We start from the raw sequence: 19,898 nt of genomic DNA on the forward strand, positions 1-19,898 counted from the left end.
AGGTAAAATCCAATTTTAACAAATACTGAACATAATGCCCAATTCAACGATACTCTTCCTCCATGACCAGGCTGAAAGCAATACTATTAATAGTACTGCTTTGATGATATATATGGAAGAATTCTCTTTGAAGGAAAAATCACAAGCTCTGGCCCACGTAGCATTCCATTTACTTAGCAATGTTGAATTTCTTTTGATACTAAAAAATGTAAAATATGTCAAGTCAAGACTATTATTAACTATTTAATAAACTAAAAGAAGGTTACCAAGTCTGGAGCACTGCAGTGAGGCGAGAGGAGTAGGAGGGGAGCTGGAAAACAAGGCAGAAGGAGTAGGCAGGAACTATATCATATAGAATACTGTAACCATGTTAGAAATTATGGACTTTATCCTAGGAACAATGGGAAGCCACCGGAGAGCTTTGAGCAGCAGCATGATATAAACAGATCTGTGTTTTTAAAAGATCACCTTGGTGAGGTGCCTGTGTGGCTCAGTCAGTTAGGCATCCAACTCTTGGTATTGGCTCAGGTCATGATCTCACAGTTTGTGAGATCAAGCCCCACGGGGCTCTCTGCTGACAGCATGGAGCCTGCTTGGTATTCTCTCTCTCCCTCTCTCTCTCTGCCTCTTCCCTGCTCACATGTGCACCTGAGCACTCTCTCTATCAAATATAAATAAATAAAAAAATATACATCACCCTGGTTCCAGGGTAAAGAATGAATTAGACAGGGCCAAAAATGGCAACCAATAGATAAACCAGAAAGCTTAAATTGTAAGCCCACACACCAATTGGTGGTATGGTGAACAAAGATGATAATAAGGGGAGGGGGGGAGAAGTAAATGGTAAATGGGTTCAGGATTTATCTAAGAATTAAAATGAGGACTTGGTGACAGATACAATAAGGGGAATTATAGAAAAGGGGAAATCAAGAATGACAGCCTGGTCTCTGGCTGATGGATTACTGGAAAACAATAAACACCATCGTAGCTTTCTTAGAATAATAATGAGGTTCCTTTCTCTTTTTGGCTTCAGCCAAGTCCTAATATAGTTGAGCCTTGAACAACAGGGGGTTTGAACTGCACAGGTCCACTTATATGGGTCCACCACAGGACTGTAAGTGTATTTTCTTTTATGATTTTCTTAATAACATTTTCTTTTCTCTACCTCCCTTTATTATAAGAACACAGTATATAATACATGTGACACAGGAAATAAGTGCTAATTGACTGTTTATGTTATCAGTAAGGTTTCCTTCCAGTCAACAGTAGGCAATTAAAGGTAAGTTTTGGGGGGGAGGTCAAAAGTTATATGTGGATTTTCAACTGTGCAGGGTGTCAATTCCCCTAACCCCTGCATTGTTCAAGGACCAGCTATGCTCAAGATTGATAACCTTTGCTGCCCATTGCCCTGTATGTACACATTTATACAAAAGAGTGGCCAGTCCAGATCAAGATTCATATGGTCTCGAATCCCCTAAACTGAAAACTGTCTTAAAATCAACCTCCTTCTTTTACTAACACTTTCTAGACATAATCAAATCTAGAAAATATCACAACATTATTATATATTCCTTAATTCTAAATTTTCTATTTTTGTGTTTCTATCAAACGTGGCTTTGGTTTTGCTTAGTGAAGTGACTGATGGTTTATTAGCGTTTCTTTTTTTTCTAGCCAAACTAAATAAATTTGAATATATTAGTATCCAGTAAAGACTTATTAATTTGGAATTCCAAATTAGTAAGAGTAGTAAAAATGTTAGATTGTCATATGTTTAAAAAATAGACAAGCTATTATCTTTACCTGCCCATTCTCTTATCCTGACTACATAATACAGCTCTAATGTTAATAAACTATCCTCCCTCAACCTAAGACAACATAGTCTGGGTGGTTGTCTACACCCTTGCTCCCTCTTGGCCAAAAGAATACCTCTACCCTGGTCATAGCAAAAGTTTTTGTGACAGGCTTATGACCCAAACAGGGCCAAAGTTAATTCTGAGGTTTTATTCAAGCTTTCATCCAGTTGCTCACACAACATATATTTCTTAAAAGCCTACTGTGAATCCAGGCACTGTTGAAGGCAATAGGAATGTTATAGATGAAAAAATTAAAACAAAACAAAAAAACAGGAAAATCCCTGCGATCATGATATATACATTCTACTAAGGAAGATTCTAGAACAAGTAAAATAAATATGATAAATAAATTGTATATAATATATTAGTGTTAAAAGCTAAGGGGGAGAAAACAGAAGGAGAAATGTGAACACTGACAGGACTAAATGTTGGAATTTGCTCAGGAGTCAAATGGCTATTGGAAAAGAATCACTCTTCCATATGGAGCTGCAGAGACCCATTTCTGCCTCTAGGAGGGGAGAACCTGACTCAAAATGAAGCCAACTCAAAGGAAAGCAGAGCCTAGAGTTGCAGAGAAACAAAGGCCTGATGACTTCATTGGAGCACCTGGACGCAGCTGTGACTCAAGTTTGTTTTATTTTTGTCAGTTATATGAGGCAATAAATGCCCTTAACTTTTGTCTGAATTGAGTTTTCTGTCACCTGCAACCAAAAAACACCTGACTAATGCCAACACTTTCAGGTATATATAGAAACTTAAAGTAGCTTACAATGTGTTTCTAAGTGGGATTCCTGCTGTACTTGGATTATTGAATAGCCAGAACTCATTACTAATTAGCAGTGTGCATTTACATGTAAATACCTAAAATCCTAAAAACCTTAAAAACAGCACGTTCACTTTAAAGTGTTTAAACAAGTTCCTTAAAGTGTGGGTTATACTCTTAATTTAAGGAACCCTCTAGTATAGACTATTCCAAGGTCACTCTTGTCCAGATCAAGGAATTACAGTGTTCACACTATAATATAAACTTGACTGAATAATGATGATCTACCACGACATACCAGACGGCCAGAACCCGAATGCTGTATTGAAGTTGTTTGAATTTAAGATTATAGGGGCACCTGCATGGCTCAGTTGGTCAAGCAGCTGACTTCAGTCAGGTCATGATCTCGCAGTTTGTGAGTTTGAGCCTTGTGTAGGGCTCCATGCTGACAGCTCAGAGTCTAGAGCCTGCTTCGGATACTGGGTCTCCCTCTCTCTTTGCCCTCCACCTGCTCATGCTCTGTCTCTCTCTTTCTCTCTCCCAAAAATATATAAACATTAAAAAAATTAAGAAATAAATAAAATGTAAATAAATGAAGATTATAGAAGGCAATGAACAGATGTTAAATTTTCCCCATCAGTCTTCCTCCATTTCTCCCCTCAATTCGATCTTACTTCTTTCCCATCCCTATACCCAAATGAATTACAGCAAAACACACATAAACAAAAATTCAAAAATCAACACAGTTGCCCTCCCCTTCACCCCAACATCCTTTGGCATACCCTTTCATATGGGTGCAAATGTAGCAACTTCTCAAGCAGGATTTCTGCTCACCTAAACCAACCAAGAGGGCGCAAGCAGGAAACAAAGAGATGATAGCACCTCACAATGTAAGTCAGCCATGAAGTAAGGAAGCAGACACTTCCTTGGGGCTTACAAAAAGGAGACTAATCTAATTCTGTCATCTGAACCATCTCTGGACAGACCCCACCCCAGGCTACATGAGCAACAAAAAGAGGACATTCAAAGGAATTCCCAGAAATAGGGGTGAGTCATCAGGCTGGGTAAACTGGCCATGGCCTTTTCCTCTCCTTTCCATAGAGGTACCTCTCTGCACTTAAAGAAAAAGGGCTTCAAAAGTAGCAATCATAGGGTTATCTGCAAGAAGAATAGCCTGGCTTCTTTCCCCAGGTTGGATGTCTGCACATGCAGCACATTTGCTGCGTTGCCCGTGCCTATTTAACAGGGGAAAGGATAATTTGGAAAAGGAGAGTGGGAGCAGGGAAAGGGGTGGTGAGTAGAACATCGTTGGTGCTGACAAATTGGTAACGTTCTCCTGGATCAAGTGGATTCTGGGGAAGGTAGCTTGCCTTGAGCCAATGCTCTGGTACTCCACCCAAAATGGGCCCCAAGGTGGAACCTAAGAGCACTGTAAACTCGGGGGGGGGGGGGGGCTCCACACTGCAAACAGTGGGAGGTCTCCCACAAGGCTCCAATGATCTTGTGCAGAAATCTTTGGAGAAAGAATCAACAGTCAGCCAGTATTATCCAGGGAGGCAGCCACACCTAACAGAGGCTACAACCACAGAGCATGGTAAAAAGCTTGTGAGCCTTCTTGCCTTACCTCTTCAACCTGTCCTAGCACCAAGAAAATATAAAATAAAAAGGTTAGGAGGAAAATCAAAGGAGCAAGGCAAACCCTTGCCACTCAAATATGCCTCAGGACAGAGCCTCTAGAAGGAGAAAGGAAGGGAGGATTGCATGAGAACTGAATGAGTTGGAACTGGCCTTTTTTTTTTTTTAATTAAAAAAAATTTTTAATGTTTATTCATTTTTGCGAGAGACAGAATGTGAGCAGGAAAGGGGGTAGAGATAAAGGGGGACACACAGAATCCAAAGCAGGCTCCAAGCTCTCAGCACAGAGCCCGATGCAAGGTTTGAACTCATGAACCACGAAATCATGATCTGAGCCAAGCTGGACACTTAACTGACTGAGCCACCCAGGCACCCTGGAACTGGCCTTTATTAATAACCTTAAATCAACTGGAAAGCTATGATGTCCCAGGTGTTGTGGATTAAGGAAAGGGGAAAAAAAGACCCATCAGAACACGGATTAAGAAAGTGATTAGAGAAAAATAAAGTCTGTTCTGAGTCAGATTTCTAAAAGGCTCAAGTCTCTCAACCATCCCTAAAAATGTACCATTTGCAAAGACCTATGGCCAATTTACACACCACACCAGCTCCAGATTCCCATGAAATCTCAGGTAACAGTTTGTGGTAAAAAGTGCTAGGGGAAGACAAATAAACTCTTCAATATTGAGAAAATCCAAGACCCTTGAAAAGGTAGAAGAAAAACTATAGCATTTACAATAGTTCCCCTATGTCCATTGAGGATATATTCCAAGACCGCCAGTGGTTGCCTAAGTCACAGATAGTGCCAAATGCTAGTATCCTATGTTTTTTCCTATATGTACATACCTATGATAAAGTTTAATTTATAAATCAGGCACAGTAAGAGATTAACAACAGTAACTAATAATAAAATAAAACAATCCTAATAATAGGGAATGTGCTCCCACTCTCTCTCAGAATATTTTTTTGTACTCACCCTTCTTCTTCTTGTGATGTTGTGATATAAAATGTCTATATCATGAGATGAAATGAGGTGAATGATGTAGGCATTGCGACGTGTCATTAGGCTACTATTTGCCTTTTGAGGACACATCAGAAGTGGGATCATCTGCTTGCAGAGCTCTTTTCTTTGGTGGTAGAAAACCAAAGTCCACTTGAAACCAGAAAATGCAGTAGCCATATAGGAGCAAGTGAAGTATAACATGCACAGAGACTCAGAGTTAAGGACTATGAGTGAGTCCTGACAGCATGGGGACCATGGAGACGGTCACACCTGAGGCCTCTTGCCTGCCTGTTCACCTTGTGGCTTGACCAAGAACTCCTAAATCCTTTGTTCTAAGTTTGTTTGCACTGGGGTTCTGTCCCTTAAAATCAAGTAATTTAAGAGTAGTAAAGCTACACACCAAAATACCATGCCACTGCTATGGTTTATATTCCAGCCCAAAGGAAAGAGAGACAGAAAAGAAAAAATGGGGAAGACTCATGATCTAGAAGAAATAGGTAAAAAGCAGGGGCAAGAGGGGACGTTATGGATATAGAGGGAGACCCGACTGAAAGTGGCTGGTCAGGTGACAAAAGAGCAGAGATCTGAAAATACATTGTTGGAGGAACTGTCCTAAGAGGCGATAGGCTCTGGAAAGTTTCATCCTACATCACAGAGTAGATCACAGGAACAGTCCCCAAGCTCTATCAGTCTTGGGGAAAGAAGGAATCATACAAAGAGGAGCCCTAAACTCCTCCAAAGGATCTACATGCCACGGTTTAAAGGATGCACTCATATTTGTTTTTAACCACTATTTTAGCAATAGAACCCTTGCTTCTAATGAAATATTACTTTGAACACAAATATAGAGATAAGCAATGAATGCATTACTTGAGCAATTTAAACCTTTACTGCCGGACCCCCAAATACTTCATTGTCTGGGGAATCCCTGAGGCTCCTCCAAGAAATATCTGGATTTTGTGGAGCATAGGGTGAGAACCAAGAACACTCTCCTACATTCACGTCTATTCCACGCACACGATACCATGCTTCAAGACAGCCTGATGCCCTTCAGCAACTAAAATAGTGCCCATGAGATAGTACTTATAAACAGCATGGAATTTAAATATACTTGGTACCTTTAGAAGGAAAATAAAACATATCTAAACTTGCTTATTTATATTAGTTCTCTTTTCTTATTGTTCCTACCAAATTCTTATGTTCCTAACAATTGCCTTAGTGTTTTCCTCAATTGTACTCCCACATACCCACTTTTCTCGGAAACTTCCATGTATATTTAATGCCTGTATCTTGTAATTTCTTGAAAAGGACAAAGACAGAAGTCCATTCAAGGCCGTAAGACTGCTTTTTCTCCTAAGAAACTGTCAGCCAAATTTCTCAGGGAGGAACTGGAAATGAAGTGAGAGACATTGATAAATTTCCCTGCTGAACAATCAATAAAAGCCCCACCATCCTGTTCAGACTCCCACTGTGGAAGCAAGGGCCGTAATTACATTGTCAAAAATTCAAGTTGCCCAGGCTGACAGCGGCCCCCTTGAAAAGTGACAGGTGATTGGCACTGGGATTGGGGTAGTGAACCTGGATTGGCAGACAGAGTGGGAAAAGAAAAAGGCAAGAGTGAAATTTCCTTATCGACTACAGCCACCCAACCCTGAGACTGCCACTTGGGAGGAATCCTGAGACCCTTTTTGTCACGTTACCAGAGGGAGCAGGTGACAGAATTGACTAAGCAATCTGAACCCCATCAGAGATTTGGAATAGCCCTCAATCCACTCCCAAACCCCAAGAAAGAGAAAGATGGCTGTGTGTATGTGTGTATGTGTGTGTGTGTGTGTGTGTGTGTGTGTGTGTGTGTGTGTGAGCGTGTGAGGGTTTTCCTACATTAAAAGAAAAACATGCAACGGGCTTTCAACTCCATCTTTCCTCATGACAGCTGAACAGCAAAACCTGTTTGCTTAGCGATATGAAACCACGATAAAAATCAGCTGGAGCAGAAGGGTTCCAGGGGCAGCAATGAAGAATGAGATAGGAGACAGAAGGTGGGAAAGCACTAACATGCAGGCCATTTGTGTGATTCTCTGGGACCAGAGCTGGAGTTAAATTAGTACCCATCAGTCAGTCCTCTCACTGTTGGACGTTAGGAATAAAATGCCTGCAAGAGGTCTCCTTGCTGGACAGTGCTCTGCTTCTGGCTATTCTGGGGCCCACGCAAATGGCTTCCAGAAGACTTTCTTGTAACCACACCCAGGAAGGGTGGTTTTCCACCCCCTGGGGAGGAGCTGCACCACCAAAGATTGACATCAAAAGGTGTTCGCTGGGCAGTGGGAACAGAACAGAAGATGCCTGGGAATGTTGCTACCTCATGATTTCCCAAGCTAAAACCTCTCTCCTGCTCTGATCAGGAGTGGTAGACAAGAAAATTAATAAGGAGAAAAATCTCTAGGCTCCATGCCAAATTTTTAAATAGAAGCCCCTCTCCCCTTCCCCCCTACAAGAAAACATGAGATAATGGCACTGGGTACTGAGTGTTTGGGGTGGGGGAGGGATATAATAAAATAGCCATAACTAATTTTTGCTTGAGTGTTATTGTGTGCCAAATACCTCAGAGTAGTTCACAAGCAGTAGGGCTATGAGGTAGGGACCATGTTTTCCTGGTTTCATGGAGCTTAATTTTCCCAATGTCATAGCTGATAAGTGGCAGAACTGGACGGGTTTCTGATTCCAAAACTATTAACCACTAAAAACAGCATCTCTCCAAGAGTAATCAGTGGGCAACCGGAGTCAAATCGCCTCAGGGGCCCACTTAAATGCACATTTCTGGGTCCACTCAGGCCCTCCAAGTCAGACTCTGGGGGTGAGGCCCAGAAACCTGGATTTTGTAAAAAATCTCCCGGACGAATCTTTTGTGCACAAGGTGGTGAGTCTCACGACATCACACCAGGAAGCTGAATGAGCACTGGGTCATTAGGGACTTTGGATGCAAAGTAGTGAATCAGGTTGCTCACTGTTTTGCATACGTGACAGCAAAAGAAAATTAGTTTTCCCCTAAAGCCCCAGGGTCATCAGACCCATGGCAGGCCCTGGGAAAAGGCCAGTGAAATTATGTAACGATTTTAGCCTTACTATACTGCCCTGCCAGAGGGGAATCTAAGACCTCAGGTGTGCAGGAGAGGGAGACAGGGGAGGGCTGATGAGCTGCAGGCTGGGCTGGGGGTTCCCTGACAGAGACCTAGAGAAGGGAGCCCTTACCTGGTGACTGCGCTCTTTCCCGTGCAGGGTTTCCTTCACATGAATGAAATGAGGCAATAACATTTCAGAGAGGAAAAATGCCTTGTGCTCATTTCGAAAGCTTTGTGGTTTATGAGAGGTCCTAGTTACTCCCAAACTGGCAGGACTCTGGGGAAATGAGTACAGCAAACTAACCCTGGAAATTCAGGAAAGGAGAAGAGTAGGAGGTTGGGGGGCGGGGGGGCCAGAGAAACAGAAGGAGAGAAGGGAAGGAGAGGAGGTGTCTGCCTTCTCAATGTCCAGTAGCATCACAGGGCTAAAGTAGCAACATTGTTTTGTAAACTTCAGAATTGTCAACGTATTTTAGAAGCATCTACTTTGCTTTGGTTGCCCCATAATTGATTGATGGTCAGCAATGGCACTAACGATTTTCTTAATTTGACAATTATTTAAACACAAAGGCTTAGGAGTACAGGGTACATTGAGAATGCACATACATAAGGTATACTTATGAGCTGTTATGCTGATCCTTCATAATAGAACATGAGCATGGAAAGCGTTGGAATTAAAGAAGCCAAGGAAAAGAATTAGGAGTCCTCACACTTCTGCGTTTGAATTTCCATTTCTAGCAAGAGTTGTGGGTCTGCATTTTACAGGACAGTGGCTTTCAAATCAGGACACCCGTGATGCTTCAGGGTCCTTCAGATGATCTACAGAAAATACTGTTCTGTGCCTGCTTGCACTCTCCACCTGTGTTTTTTCAGTGCTAAACAGCAGCACGTTGTATTGATGACGTAAGTGGCTGTTGGACTGGAGCTAACATTGAAGACCATGGCTGATGTTTGAATAGATAGAAAACCTTGGTGGATGCTGGGATACAACATCAATGTAAGTTCTTGCTGATGAAGATAGGAGAGAAGAGTCCTCCACAAATTAGAACTTAAGAATCAATATTGTAGGCATTTTGAATTTCTGTCCAGATAGTTATAGGTTTTTTAAGCCTTACAAAATACATTCCCAGTGTGCAGCAGTCTGGCTGGTCCAAAGATGAAATGCTTGATGAAAAGATTTCACTTCCTGTCATAGAAAGCTAAAAGAGCCAAAAGAGTGCTTTTCAGTAAACAGTGACTGAAGCCCATAGATGACATTAGTCCCTCCTTATCCATAGTTTTGCTTTCTGTGGTTTCAGTTACCCGTGGTCAACTGCAGTCTCAAAGCAGATGATCCTCATATAGATGACTATATGTCAGAAGATCAATATTTGCCTAACACTGGGTCGCAGTGCCTACCTCATTCACCTCACTTCATGTCATTATGTAGGCATTTTATTATCTCACGTGATCACAAGAAGGGTGAGTATAGTAAAGTAAGATATTTTGAGAGAGAGAGACCACAGTCACATAACTTTTACTATCATATATTGTTATAGCGGTTTTATTTTATTTTTAGTTATTGCTGTTTCTCTCTTATTGTGCCTAATTTATAAATTAAACTTTATCATGGGTGTGTATGTATAGGAGAAAACATGGTATGTATATGGGTTTTGTGCTGTCCATGATTTCGGGCATCCACTGGGGGTCTTGGAACCTATCTTCCACAGATAAAGATGACTACTGTATAACAGAGCCTTGACAGAGCAAAATGGCAGAGTCCTCAGCATATGCACACATCCATGTCTAGAGTAATTATTCTATGATAGGTAATGGGGTTTTAGCTTGTTATGCCAGTATAGGAATGCCCATGTAGGTGACAACATGTTTTCTGGAGATTGAGCCACTATCTGGAGCCTGCATTTTTATTTCCCTTTGGCTCATGCTATGTAACCAAAAGTACATAAGAATCCAGAGAGAGATACTTAAAGCTCATCATTTTATACTTTGCTGCAGTTACTAACACAAATCTCAATGGCTTACGATGATGACAAAGATTATTCCCTGTTCACACTGATGTCGGCAATAGGTGGATCTCAGCTCTGCCCCTACTGTCTTCATTTTGATTCCCAAACTGAAGGAGCCAATCTTACTTGGGACAGCCTCTTCTCAAGCAGAGGAAAAAGGGCAAAATGGCCAAAGCATTGTAACAGCTCTTAAAACTTCTACTTGGCCATGCAGTATATCACTTCCACTCACATTCCTTGACCAAAGCAGGTCCATGGCTAAGCCCATGTCCCAGTAGGACAGGGAAGTGTGGTCCAACCACTGGGAGACATGAAAGTCACCTGACGGTGGGTGGAGGCTATCGAATCCTCCTACTGGGAAGTGAGGAAATAACTGGGGACTAAATGTACTCTGTCTGCCACAAGAATAATAGCCACTAGCATTTCTTACTTAAGGAAATAGTGCCCATGCTGTAATTAACTTTGTTGCCTCAGCAACAGATGGTCCAAGATTTTTAAGAGGTTTTACCATTGCCCCATCACCAGCACATTGTCTAGACACCGTTCTACCTCATCTCTTTGGGTCCACTGCTTCACTCACCATGCAGGGAAAGTGTTCCATTCCTCACAGCCAGGAACTTGACACCATATGGAAAGAAGGGGGTAGAGTGAGAACTCCCGTAGAGTTTGATCTCGGCTTTGCCTTGGAAGGGCTTGTCCTTGGATCCAATCCGGAGCTCCCCACCATCAGAAATGAGGATGGAGTGTACCCTGAGCTCAATGGGTCCTGGATCCATGAAAATCAGCTTGCCTCCTAATGGCCAAAGAGAAGATTATCAGTCCCTGGGAGGATAAGGTTCACCACCTTTTGACAGTTCCAATGTCTGATGAAATCCTCTTTATTTATATACATTTGCTGGAATTTAGACTTATTTTATCTTTCTCTTTCTTCTAGAAGCACAATAGAATATGGATTGGACCCCCAGGGGTAGACGCACTATACCACTAAGCCAGTTGAGGCTGGCTATCACTATTCACCACATCTCTATGTTATTTTTCATGGCAATATCCTAAATGCCCAGCAATTTAGGACTGGTCAAATAAGGAATGAGAAAGTCACCATTTTGGCCATCAATCAACAGATAAAAGCAGCCTATAAAATTAAGTTTAGAAACAAGTGAATAAGAAATAGGAATAGAAGAAAATATGGGAAAATTATACAAATTATGATACTAGGGACTGTAATTAGGGCTGCCATCATGACGTATGCAGCATTTTACCTGGCCAACATCCATTTTACTTCACTTTTGATAATAGACACTAATTTCCTTAAGAAATTGCTCTGCTCCACTCAACAGAGTGGGATTGTCAATCAGAGTAGCCTGTCCTACTGTAGTCTAAGCCATGTACCCATGCTTCAAATGAAAATCTGGAGCTCAATGAAGAGAAGGCAAGAAATGTTTAGATTTTAGTAATTCCATTGGCGGCATCTAAATGAGCCTGAGAAGAGGTTTCTATTTCTGAGGCCCCCACCTGCTAAGCCCCTTCAAAATGCCCTGACAGCTATCATTTCTACACCTAATTTTCCAGACTTTCTATCAGTTCTTGTAAATGACCCAACATATTCTCCCTAAATTTCCTATTGTAAAAGAAAGTTGGTTTCCATTGTTAGCAATCAAATAAACTTAACTGATACAGATATGTTTTCTTCAATAACCAATTTTTCTGTGATGTAGGAGTATTATTTTACAATAAAATTAAATTGTGAGAATTAAATACTTAAGAAATTAAAACATGCTTTCATCTTTATAATACTTTTCTTTAAAAGAACTTAGAATATTTGTATTTCATATAGAATTTTCCCTGTAATGCCAAAATAATTAAAGCATCCCATCTAAATAACCACTGTAACCTGAATGAGTTACTAAATCTATCTCCCTCCTGCATATGGTTTGCAAAAGTACTGGACAAGACTCTTCTATCCTGTAACAAGGTGGTAAGAGGTTTGATTTCATACTGGAAACATCAGGAGCCCTCTTTTCCACATCCTACAACGGCTTGCCACCTAACTCAGAATGAAAGTCAAAGTCCTAATACTGGGCTGCAAAAGGCCCTTCATGATTTACCACCCATCTCCAGTTCCCCTGCATCATCATCTACAACTCACCCCTTCACTCACCTGCCCTGAACACACTGGCCTGCTGGTCAGTTCTCAGCAGGACTTGTTTTCTGACCTGCTGTATTCTTCTGTCTGGTATCCCTGTGACTCACTCCCTCTTGTTTCAAATCAAATGTTAACTCCTCACTGAGGCCTTCCTCTCCAGGCTATACAAATAGCATGCCCTCACTCCTTACTCAAATGCATTTTCTTTCATAACACTTACCATCAGGCACATTATATATTTATGTGTTTAGTGTCTGCCCTCCCCCCCCCACTAGAATGCATGCTTCATGAGGGCACTAATCTGTTTTGTTTGCCTCTGTATTTCATTGTCTAGAACAGTGACAAATAGGTAGGTGGCACTCAATATGTATAATTGTAGAGCAAACTAATAAATGGTTATATCATTTTAGAGAATCTGGATTAAGTATCTGAATTTCTTTTATGGATACACAGAAAATGGCTCCAAAAGCAGATTCTTCTAGGGGCACCTGGGTGATTCAGTCGGTTAAGGGTCAGACTTCGGCTCAGGTCATGATCTCATTGTTCAAGGGTTCAAGCCCCACGTCAGGCTCTGTGCTGACAGGCCAGAGACTGCTTCAGCTTCTGTGTCTCCCTCTCTCTCTGCCCCTCCCCCCTATTCACACTGTCTCTCTCAAAAAAAAAAAAAAAAAAAAAAAAAAACATTAAAAACATTTTTTTACAAAACAATTTCTCCTGTGGAAAGGAGAATCTCAGTGAGTGAGCGGCAGTGAAGACCAAGACTCTTCAGTCACTAAATTTAGTCCTAAATCCAATGTGCCAAGTTATTTAGTTGTATTGTTGTTTTCCAGAAATCACAACTGGAAGTATTTACTCAAACATGTACTGGAGGGATGAGAGGGAGAGCAGAAAAAGGCTAAGATGCCCTTAGTCATTTTTGTTTACTTCCATCCTAGCACAGAGATAGTGATCAGTTAACATTTGACCCAATATTCAAACATGGAAGCCACCTCAACCCTGACCTTCTGCTCTAACATTGCTCTTCCATTTTCCTCAGTCCTCTTCATTGAACCATCTAGGCTTATATCCTGAAACCCAAACTACACACCATCAGCAATAGTCAGAGGATGTTTATGTGGATTTTACCCCTGAAAGTGTTCTCTCCTTTCAGTCACAATTTAGAACAACACACCCCATGTGGGTACCCAGTTTCTTCCTTGGTAAAATGTGCACAATAAGAGTTCTTCCCTCAGAGAATTATGATGGGATTTCTTTAAGTGAAGCTTACAGATCCCCAGTCTTGGGTCTGGCACCTATTAGACAATGCAGTGGTGTCAAGTGGCTCCTGTCAAACTCACTGTCTGCACTTGCCCCACTGGTGCCATCACTACTCATTTGCACACCTCCCCCATCACTCTAGCACTACTGGTCTCCCTCCTTCCAACATCTCACCATTGACAGGTCCCCCTTTCCTTGTGAAGCATGGTACAGTGATACATAGGTAAGCTATTCAAGACACAAGAAAATGTCCATTGATGTGCAGGCTTGATGCTACGGCAGCACCACATGACTTCCAGACTTCCAAAGGAACTACTGGCAATTTTGACTTTAATTTTCCCTTCCATTGTCATCACAATGACAAGAATAATCATCAAAAATGCAATAATAGTGGGGCGTCTGGGTGGCTCAGTCGGTTGAGCATCCGACTTCGGCTCAGGTCATGATCTCATGGTTCCTGGGTTTGAGCCCCGCATTGGGCTCTGTGCTGACAGCTCAGAGCCTGGAGCCTACTTTAGCTTCTGTGTCTCCCTCTCTCTCTGCCCCTAACCCACTCGCATTCTGTCTCTGTCTCTCTCAAAAATAAATAAACATTAAAAAAAATTTTTTTAAACAAATGCAGTAATAGTCATTAATCCTGCTGTGAACAAGAGGGAAGAAATGTGACCTCTTTACTAAAACTTTTCCATTCACAGTCACATGTCATTAATGTCCTAACTAATTATTTTCAACTGGTGGACCATGGATTTGCATGGTATGACTCCTCCATTATAAATAGTCAGGAAATCTGAACTGACCTTGATGAGCAAGTGGTGGAAACAGGGGGCAGACTCTGCCTATTAGCCTCTCAATGACCCTCAATAAGTCCCATAAAATTGCTAGGTCTTAGATTACCCAGTTTCCAAATCTGTCCTACTCAGTGCCTGGGGATGATCTGTTTTCTCATCATTCCCATGCAGGACAGAACCATGCATTCACCAAGACTCTTTCCAGCTTTAAAACATTGGACATCTACATCTTCAAGAATGCATTTGGATGTGTCTTTGGCACTGATGGAGACAGAGAGCTCATGTTTTCCTGATACCGCCTATGCTGCAGTGAACTTGGCATTTCACTTGGGAAGAGTATCAACATACATAGTCAGAAATTCAAATAATTCTACAGGGAAAACAATGGTGCTAACACTTATTAAGCCCCTACTGTATGTCAAAATCTTTAGATGTGTTGTCTGAAATGACCTTCAAAATAAGTCTGAAGTCAGTATCATGCGTCATATTTCACAGTCCAGAGAGTGAGAGGTGGGAGAGGTGGTCTCTCTCAGCCCAGAATGAGCAGAGCAAGCCTTAGAACCCAGGACCACCTTCCAGAAGAGTTCATATTCAATCTACATCTGCAACCCTCCCAGGTCGCTTTTTTATTAATTAGAATTATCACAGTTATATTTAAAGAAAAACATGTGTTAACCTAAGTGAAGTTTGCCTGTGGCTTGTTTACATATGTTTTATTTCCATTTTGTAAATGTAGATATACCTTGCCTCATGCAAAACAGGATTTGAGGCAGAATACAAGGATTAGTGGGTAAATTTATAAACCTGGGCTTTGTTCCTCATCCCATCAAGCGAAATATTAAACACACAAAAACAAACGGGTAGAAATTTAGAAACGTCATTTACTGAGGGGAGCTAATAATGACACTAATGAAGGGAGAAAATGAATGATTGGTGTTGGCAAGAGTACTAAAAACAGGACTAATTAATTAATATGATAACCATTACTCCCTGCTAAAAAGCCTTCCCTCCTTACTTATCAGTGGCAAGTATAAGGAAATCTAGGTAAATTAAGAGAGTTTGATGAGGAATTCATCTCTTTTTAATTGAAATAATTAAAAGTGGTAACAAAAATGAAAGCTTCTCAGTGTGAAAGAATGTAAGGTTTAGGGGCACCTGGGTGGCTCAGTCGGTTAAGCATCCGACTTCAGCTCAGGTCATGATCTCACGGTCCGTGAGTTCGAGCCCCGCGTCGGGCTCTGTGCTGACAGCTCAGAGCCTGGAGCCTGTTTCAGATTCTGTGTGTGTCTCTCTCTCTGCCCCTCCCCTGTTCATGCTCTGTCTCTCTCTGTCTCAAAAACAAATAAACGTTAAAAAAAAAAAAATTTATAAAAGAATGTAAGGTTTATACCCAAGCTAGCCCTGTGCCAAGGCCCCAAGTGTTATCTCCTCACACTTTATTAGCTTAAAACAAATATCCAGTGAGCTGCTTTGGAGCGTAGTGACTTGAGATAGGAGGGCACAGGGAAGACTTTATTCCTCCACTTTATAGAGCTTGACCACATTTCTGAGCACTGAAATAAAGAGCAGGGCTGAAATCGGCCTGTGGCTGTGACCCTTAAGTTGCTTATTATGATTGTTCATGAAAGCTGAGTATGTCCCACAAGTGACCTTGGGTAATTTTATAAAAATCAATCAACCATCATTATTGTTACTTCCCCTCTAAAATAAATAAATGAACACAACTTTTTACATGTAATCACTCTTTTCCATTCAACATCCCTTTTATTTCTTTTAAAGGGAAGTCAAGGAGACTTTTAGCAGCTAGCTCATGTTTGCAAAGTACATCAAAACCTGCTTTTCGCTAACCCCACAATTAGCCATCCTCTGTAATAACCGCGGAATGATTTGTTGTATGTGTTTTGAAAAAAAAAATTACACAGTTCTAGCTATTTTCCCCTTTAAGGTAAGAATCTAGAGTATAAATATTTTACCACACAATAAGACTCCAAAGGAACTGGCTATGCCTTCTATTTGCAATTCTTTGCCTCCCTTCCCTTGACCCCTCCCCAGCTAGGCCTTTGCCTGACAAGTCTGTAAGAACTGGTCCTATGAAGGTCATGATGGCATCCAGACTGGTGAATCCAAGTCTCGATGCTCTGTTCTCGCCTGTCCTGAGTGGCCAGCAGTATATGATAGGCTAAGTAACTCCTTTCTGGAAAATCCTTCCCCTCACTGGCCAACACTGTGCTCTCCTGGTTTTCCTCCTACTCCCCAAGACTCCCCTCCTAGCCTCCTCAGACTCCTCCTGATTGTCCCAACTACTGACATGCAGAGTATCTCAACACTCAGTCCTTCTACCACTTTTCTTATCATTCTATGAACAAGGTTGTTTCACCTTGTCTTAGGGATTTTAATACCATCACAGGCTAACGGCTGATGACTCCCAAACTGGTATCTCCAAGGCCCACCTCTGCCCTCAGCTCAAACTCACATACCCAACTACCACTCAATATCTCTCCTTAGATGTCTCACAAGCTCCTCAGCTGAGCACATTCAAAAAAATGAATTCCTCACCTTTTCCCACAGATCATCCCACAGTCCTTGCCGAGGCCGCAAATGGTAACTCCATTCTTCCAGGTGCTCAGTCTGAAAATTCTAGCATCAACTTTCACTCTCACAGCCAATTCTCCAAGAAATTTTGTGCATCCTGCCTTCAGAAAATCCCCACGACCTAAGCACTTCTCACCACTTCCACGTCTACTGCTGGGGTCTAAGTCACTCTCATCTCATCCCCAGATTATTGCAACAGCCTCTCAATTCTGCTCCCTGCTTCTGTCCCCACCCCCACCTGCACCACAGGGTCTATTCTCAAAACAGCATCAAGTGTAATTGTTTTCTTTTCTGTGAACCTTGTCATGTCACCTCTCTGCTCAGAGTTTCCAATGGCTCCCACCACACTCGGAGGCAAAGCCGACCAAATCCTACAGGCTTGGTCCTCTCTGGCCCAGTCTCACTCTGCTCTCCTTCAGGCTCCCAGTCCTGTTGCACTGACCTTCTTACTCTCCCTACTTCACGGCCTTTGCCTTACTGTGTGCAAATCCCACCAACTGCCACTAAACTCCCTCTCCACCCACTCCATTTGCTTAGCAAATCGAACAAAAACTATAATTTACATTCTTGACTGCCTTCTTTAGAGAAATGAACTCTGTGAGAGCAAGAATTTTGGTCTATTTCATTCACAACCATAGCCCGTATACCTACAACAGTGGCTGGTCCATAGGGAACTTGGCAAGTGGTCAATAAATACGTGTTGAATCAGTAGGAGTTGAAGTTACAGAAGTGAATGAGGTCTCCCAGGGTGCCTGGATGGCACAGTAGGTTCAACTTCCAACTTCAGCTCAGGTCATGACCTCGCAGTTCATGAATTTAAGCCCCATAGGACCGGGCTATCTGCTATCAATGTATAGCCTACTTCAGATCTTCTGTACCCCTCTCTCTCTGCCCCTCTCTGGCTCATTCAACTACTTTCTCTCTCTCTCTCTCTCTCTCTCTCTCTCTCTCTCTCTCAAAAATAAATAAAAACTTTTAAAAAAGAAGACATTAATGAGGTCTCCCAGGGAGATCGTGGAGAGGGAGAACAGAAGAGAGATAAGAGAAACAAACTGTCAAATATTAATATCTGAAAACCAGACTAAGGAGAGGAAGTAGCAAGATTCTTCGGTGTGAGTCACAAAACTTAGGTGAATTACAAGATTTGGAAGGTCCTAGTGACATAAGCTCTAGGAAGAATTTTAAGAACTAGGAAGGTGGTAGATGAAAAGATGTCATTATGTGAACTTTAGAAGGTTTGGGGGAGAAAGGGTGCAGAGCAAGAGTGCACTCCCTTAGTGGGTGAAAGCCAGGTGATAAAATGAACCCAGTGAGAATGACTCCAGGGTTAAGCAGAGGGAAAGTCAGAGGGGAATGGAGGTAAGGCCCAGGTAGGCATCTGAGGACCTCAATTAATTCCATCAATCTATAACCCAAACTAGATAATTCATTGCTCAAAGCCTGAACTCTCTAAATTTGTATATATAAATTATTCCATTTACTTGTTTATATTGATGAACCCCCATTCAGTTTTTTGAGTCAACCTTAAATAATTCCTTAAAACATTTAGCAGCCTAGATCTGGTTACCTTTCCTGTAGTTATACACTCAAATACATAGGGAAGCCTCTGGAATTCTCTCTCTCCCTGGAGAATAGTAGAAAACTATCCATTCAAGATGGACAGACCCCTCCTCTGCCTGGGGAAGAAGAGCTGGCTGAGCTATCCGGGCCCATTACTGCACCCTACCGGACGGTGTTGCTGTAGGGGTGGGCATCAGGAGGAGGTGAGAGAGAGAGAGGGGAGAAAAGTAGTACGGGGGAAGGCAGACACAGCCCAAAGCTGTGTTGGGGATGCACACAGCTTCCTTTGTTGGCAAGATCCGGATTAGGCTTGTGCCTGATCCACTGGAGCAGAGCCTAGAAGCCTTCGAGGTGGGCTTGTCCCCGGCCAGAAAGGCGGAAAATCAATTTGGCTGGCAAACGAGAGCCCCCAAGAGCTCAGTGCACGCTCCATAATCCTATCCACTAGCAGCTCAGGAAATAGATGCCTGAGCCCTCACATATTCATGGGGGATGTGAGGCATAAATCAGGCTTTAAGGATTGGGGGCGAAGGGAATGGACTCTCGGGCTGGTTACTAATTAATCAAGCACAGAACACCTAAACCTAGCAACCTGGGAGCAAGCCACACACACACAGGCACGGGCTGCTGCTGCTGCTGCTTTTCCTGATGGTTTTTTTTTTCATTTCAATTAAAATAGATATCGAATGAAAATTTCCCCTTTAGCTGATGCTGCTTATGCATCCCCCCGTTCTTCCTTTAATTAAAAAACATGCTTATTGCAATACTTGCCAGAATCACTTTAACGGTATTTTAATTGTAATGTCTCTGCCTGATTACAAAAAGAAAATATGAACTCAAAAGTATGGGCAAAAGATGTTCTCAGGGTGCAGGAAAAGAATCACACACCTCTCTGAAATGGATGCCACGTGCTAATTCCTTAATTAGCCCAGTATTACTGTCAAACTGGCAATGGAGACTGGGGGGTGGGAGTGGGGGGTGGGGTGGGGGGAATATCTGAAATAAAATCACCGACTCAGAGCCACACACTATGGCAGTTGGGAGAAATCATTTTCATCAGCTCTGATTTCCCTGGCAGGATGGAGAACCGCATGTAATGAAGAATGCCATGCTCAGGATCGGCCCTTGCAATGTGGCCAGCCAAGTTTTCACTGTTCTTTGCAAAGGGTCGCATAGCCTTTG

General features: G+C 42.1%; 1 protein-coding gene across 1 annotated transcript in view; it reads right to left on the reverse strand.

Annotated features, from left to right (window-relative positions):
• PKHD1 (PKHD1 ciliary IPT domain containing fibrocystin/polyductin) overlaps positions 1-19,898 on the reverse strand; it is a 474,729-nt gene that overhangs the window by 299,668 nt on the left and 155,163 nt on the right. The window contains exon 36 of the mRNA XM_042939031.1: positions 10,957-11,169. Coding sequence (XP_042794965.1) covers positions 10,957-11,169 — 213 coding nt within the window. The remainder of the gene's footprint in view (positions 1-10,956; positions 11,170-19,898) is intronic.

The sequence above is a fragment of the Panthera leo genome, chromosome B2 (assembly GCF_018350215.1).
Source record: "Panthera leo isolate Ple1 chromosome B2, P.leo_Ple1_pat1.1, whole genome shotgun sequence".
Lineage (NCBI taxonomy): Eukaryota > Metazoa > Chordata > Mammalia > Carnivora > Felidae > Panthera > Panthera leo.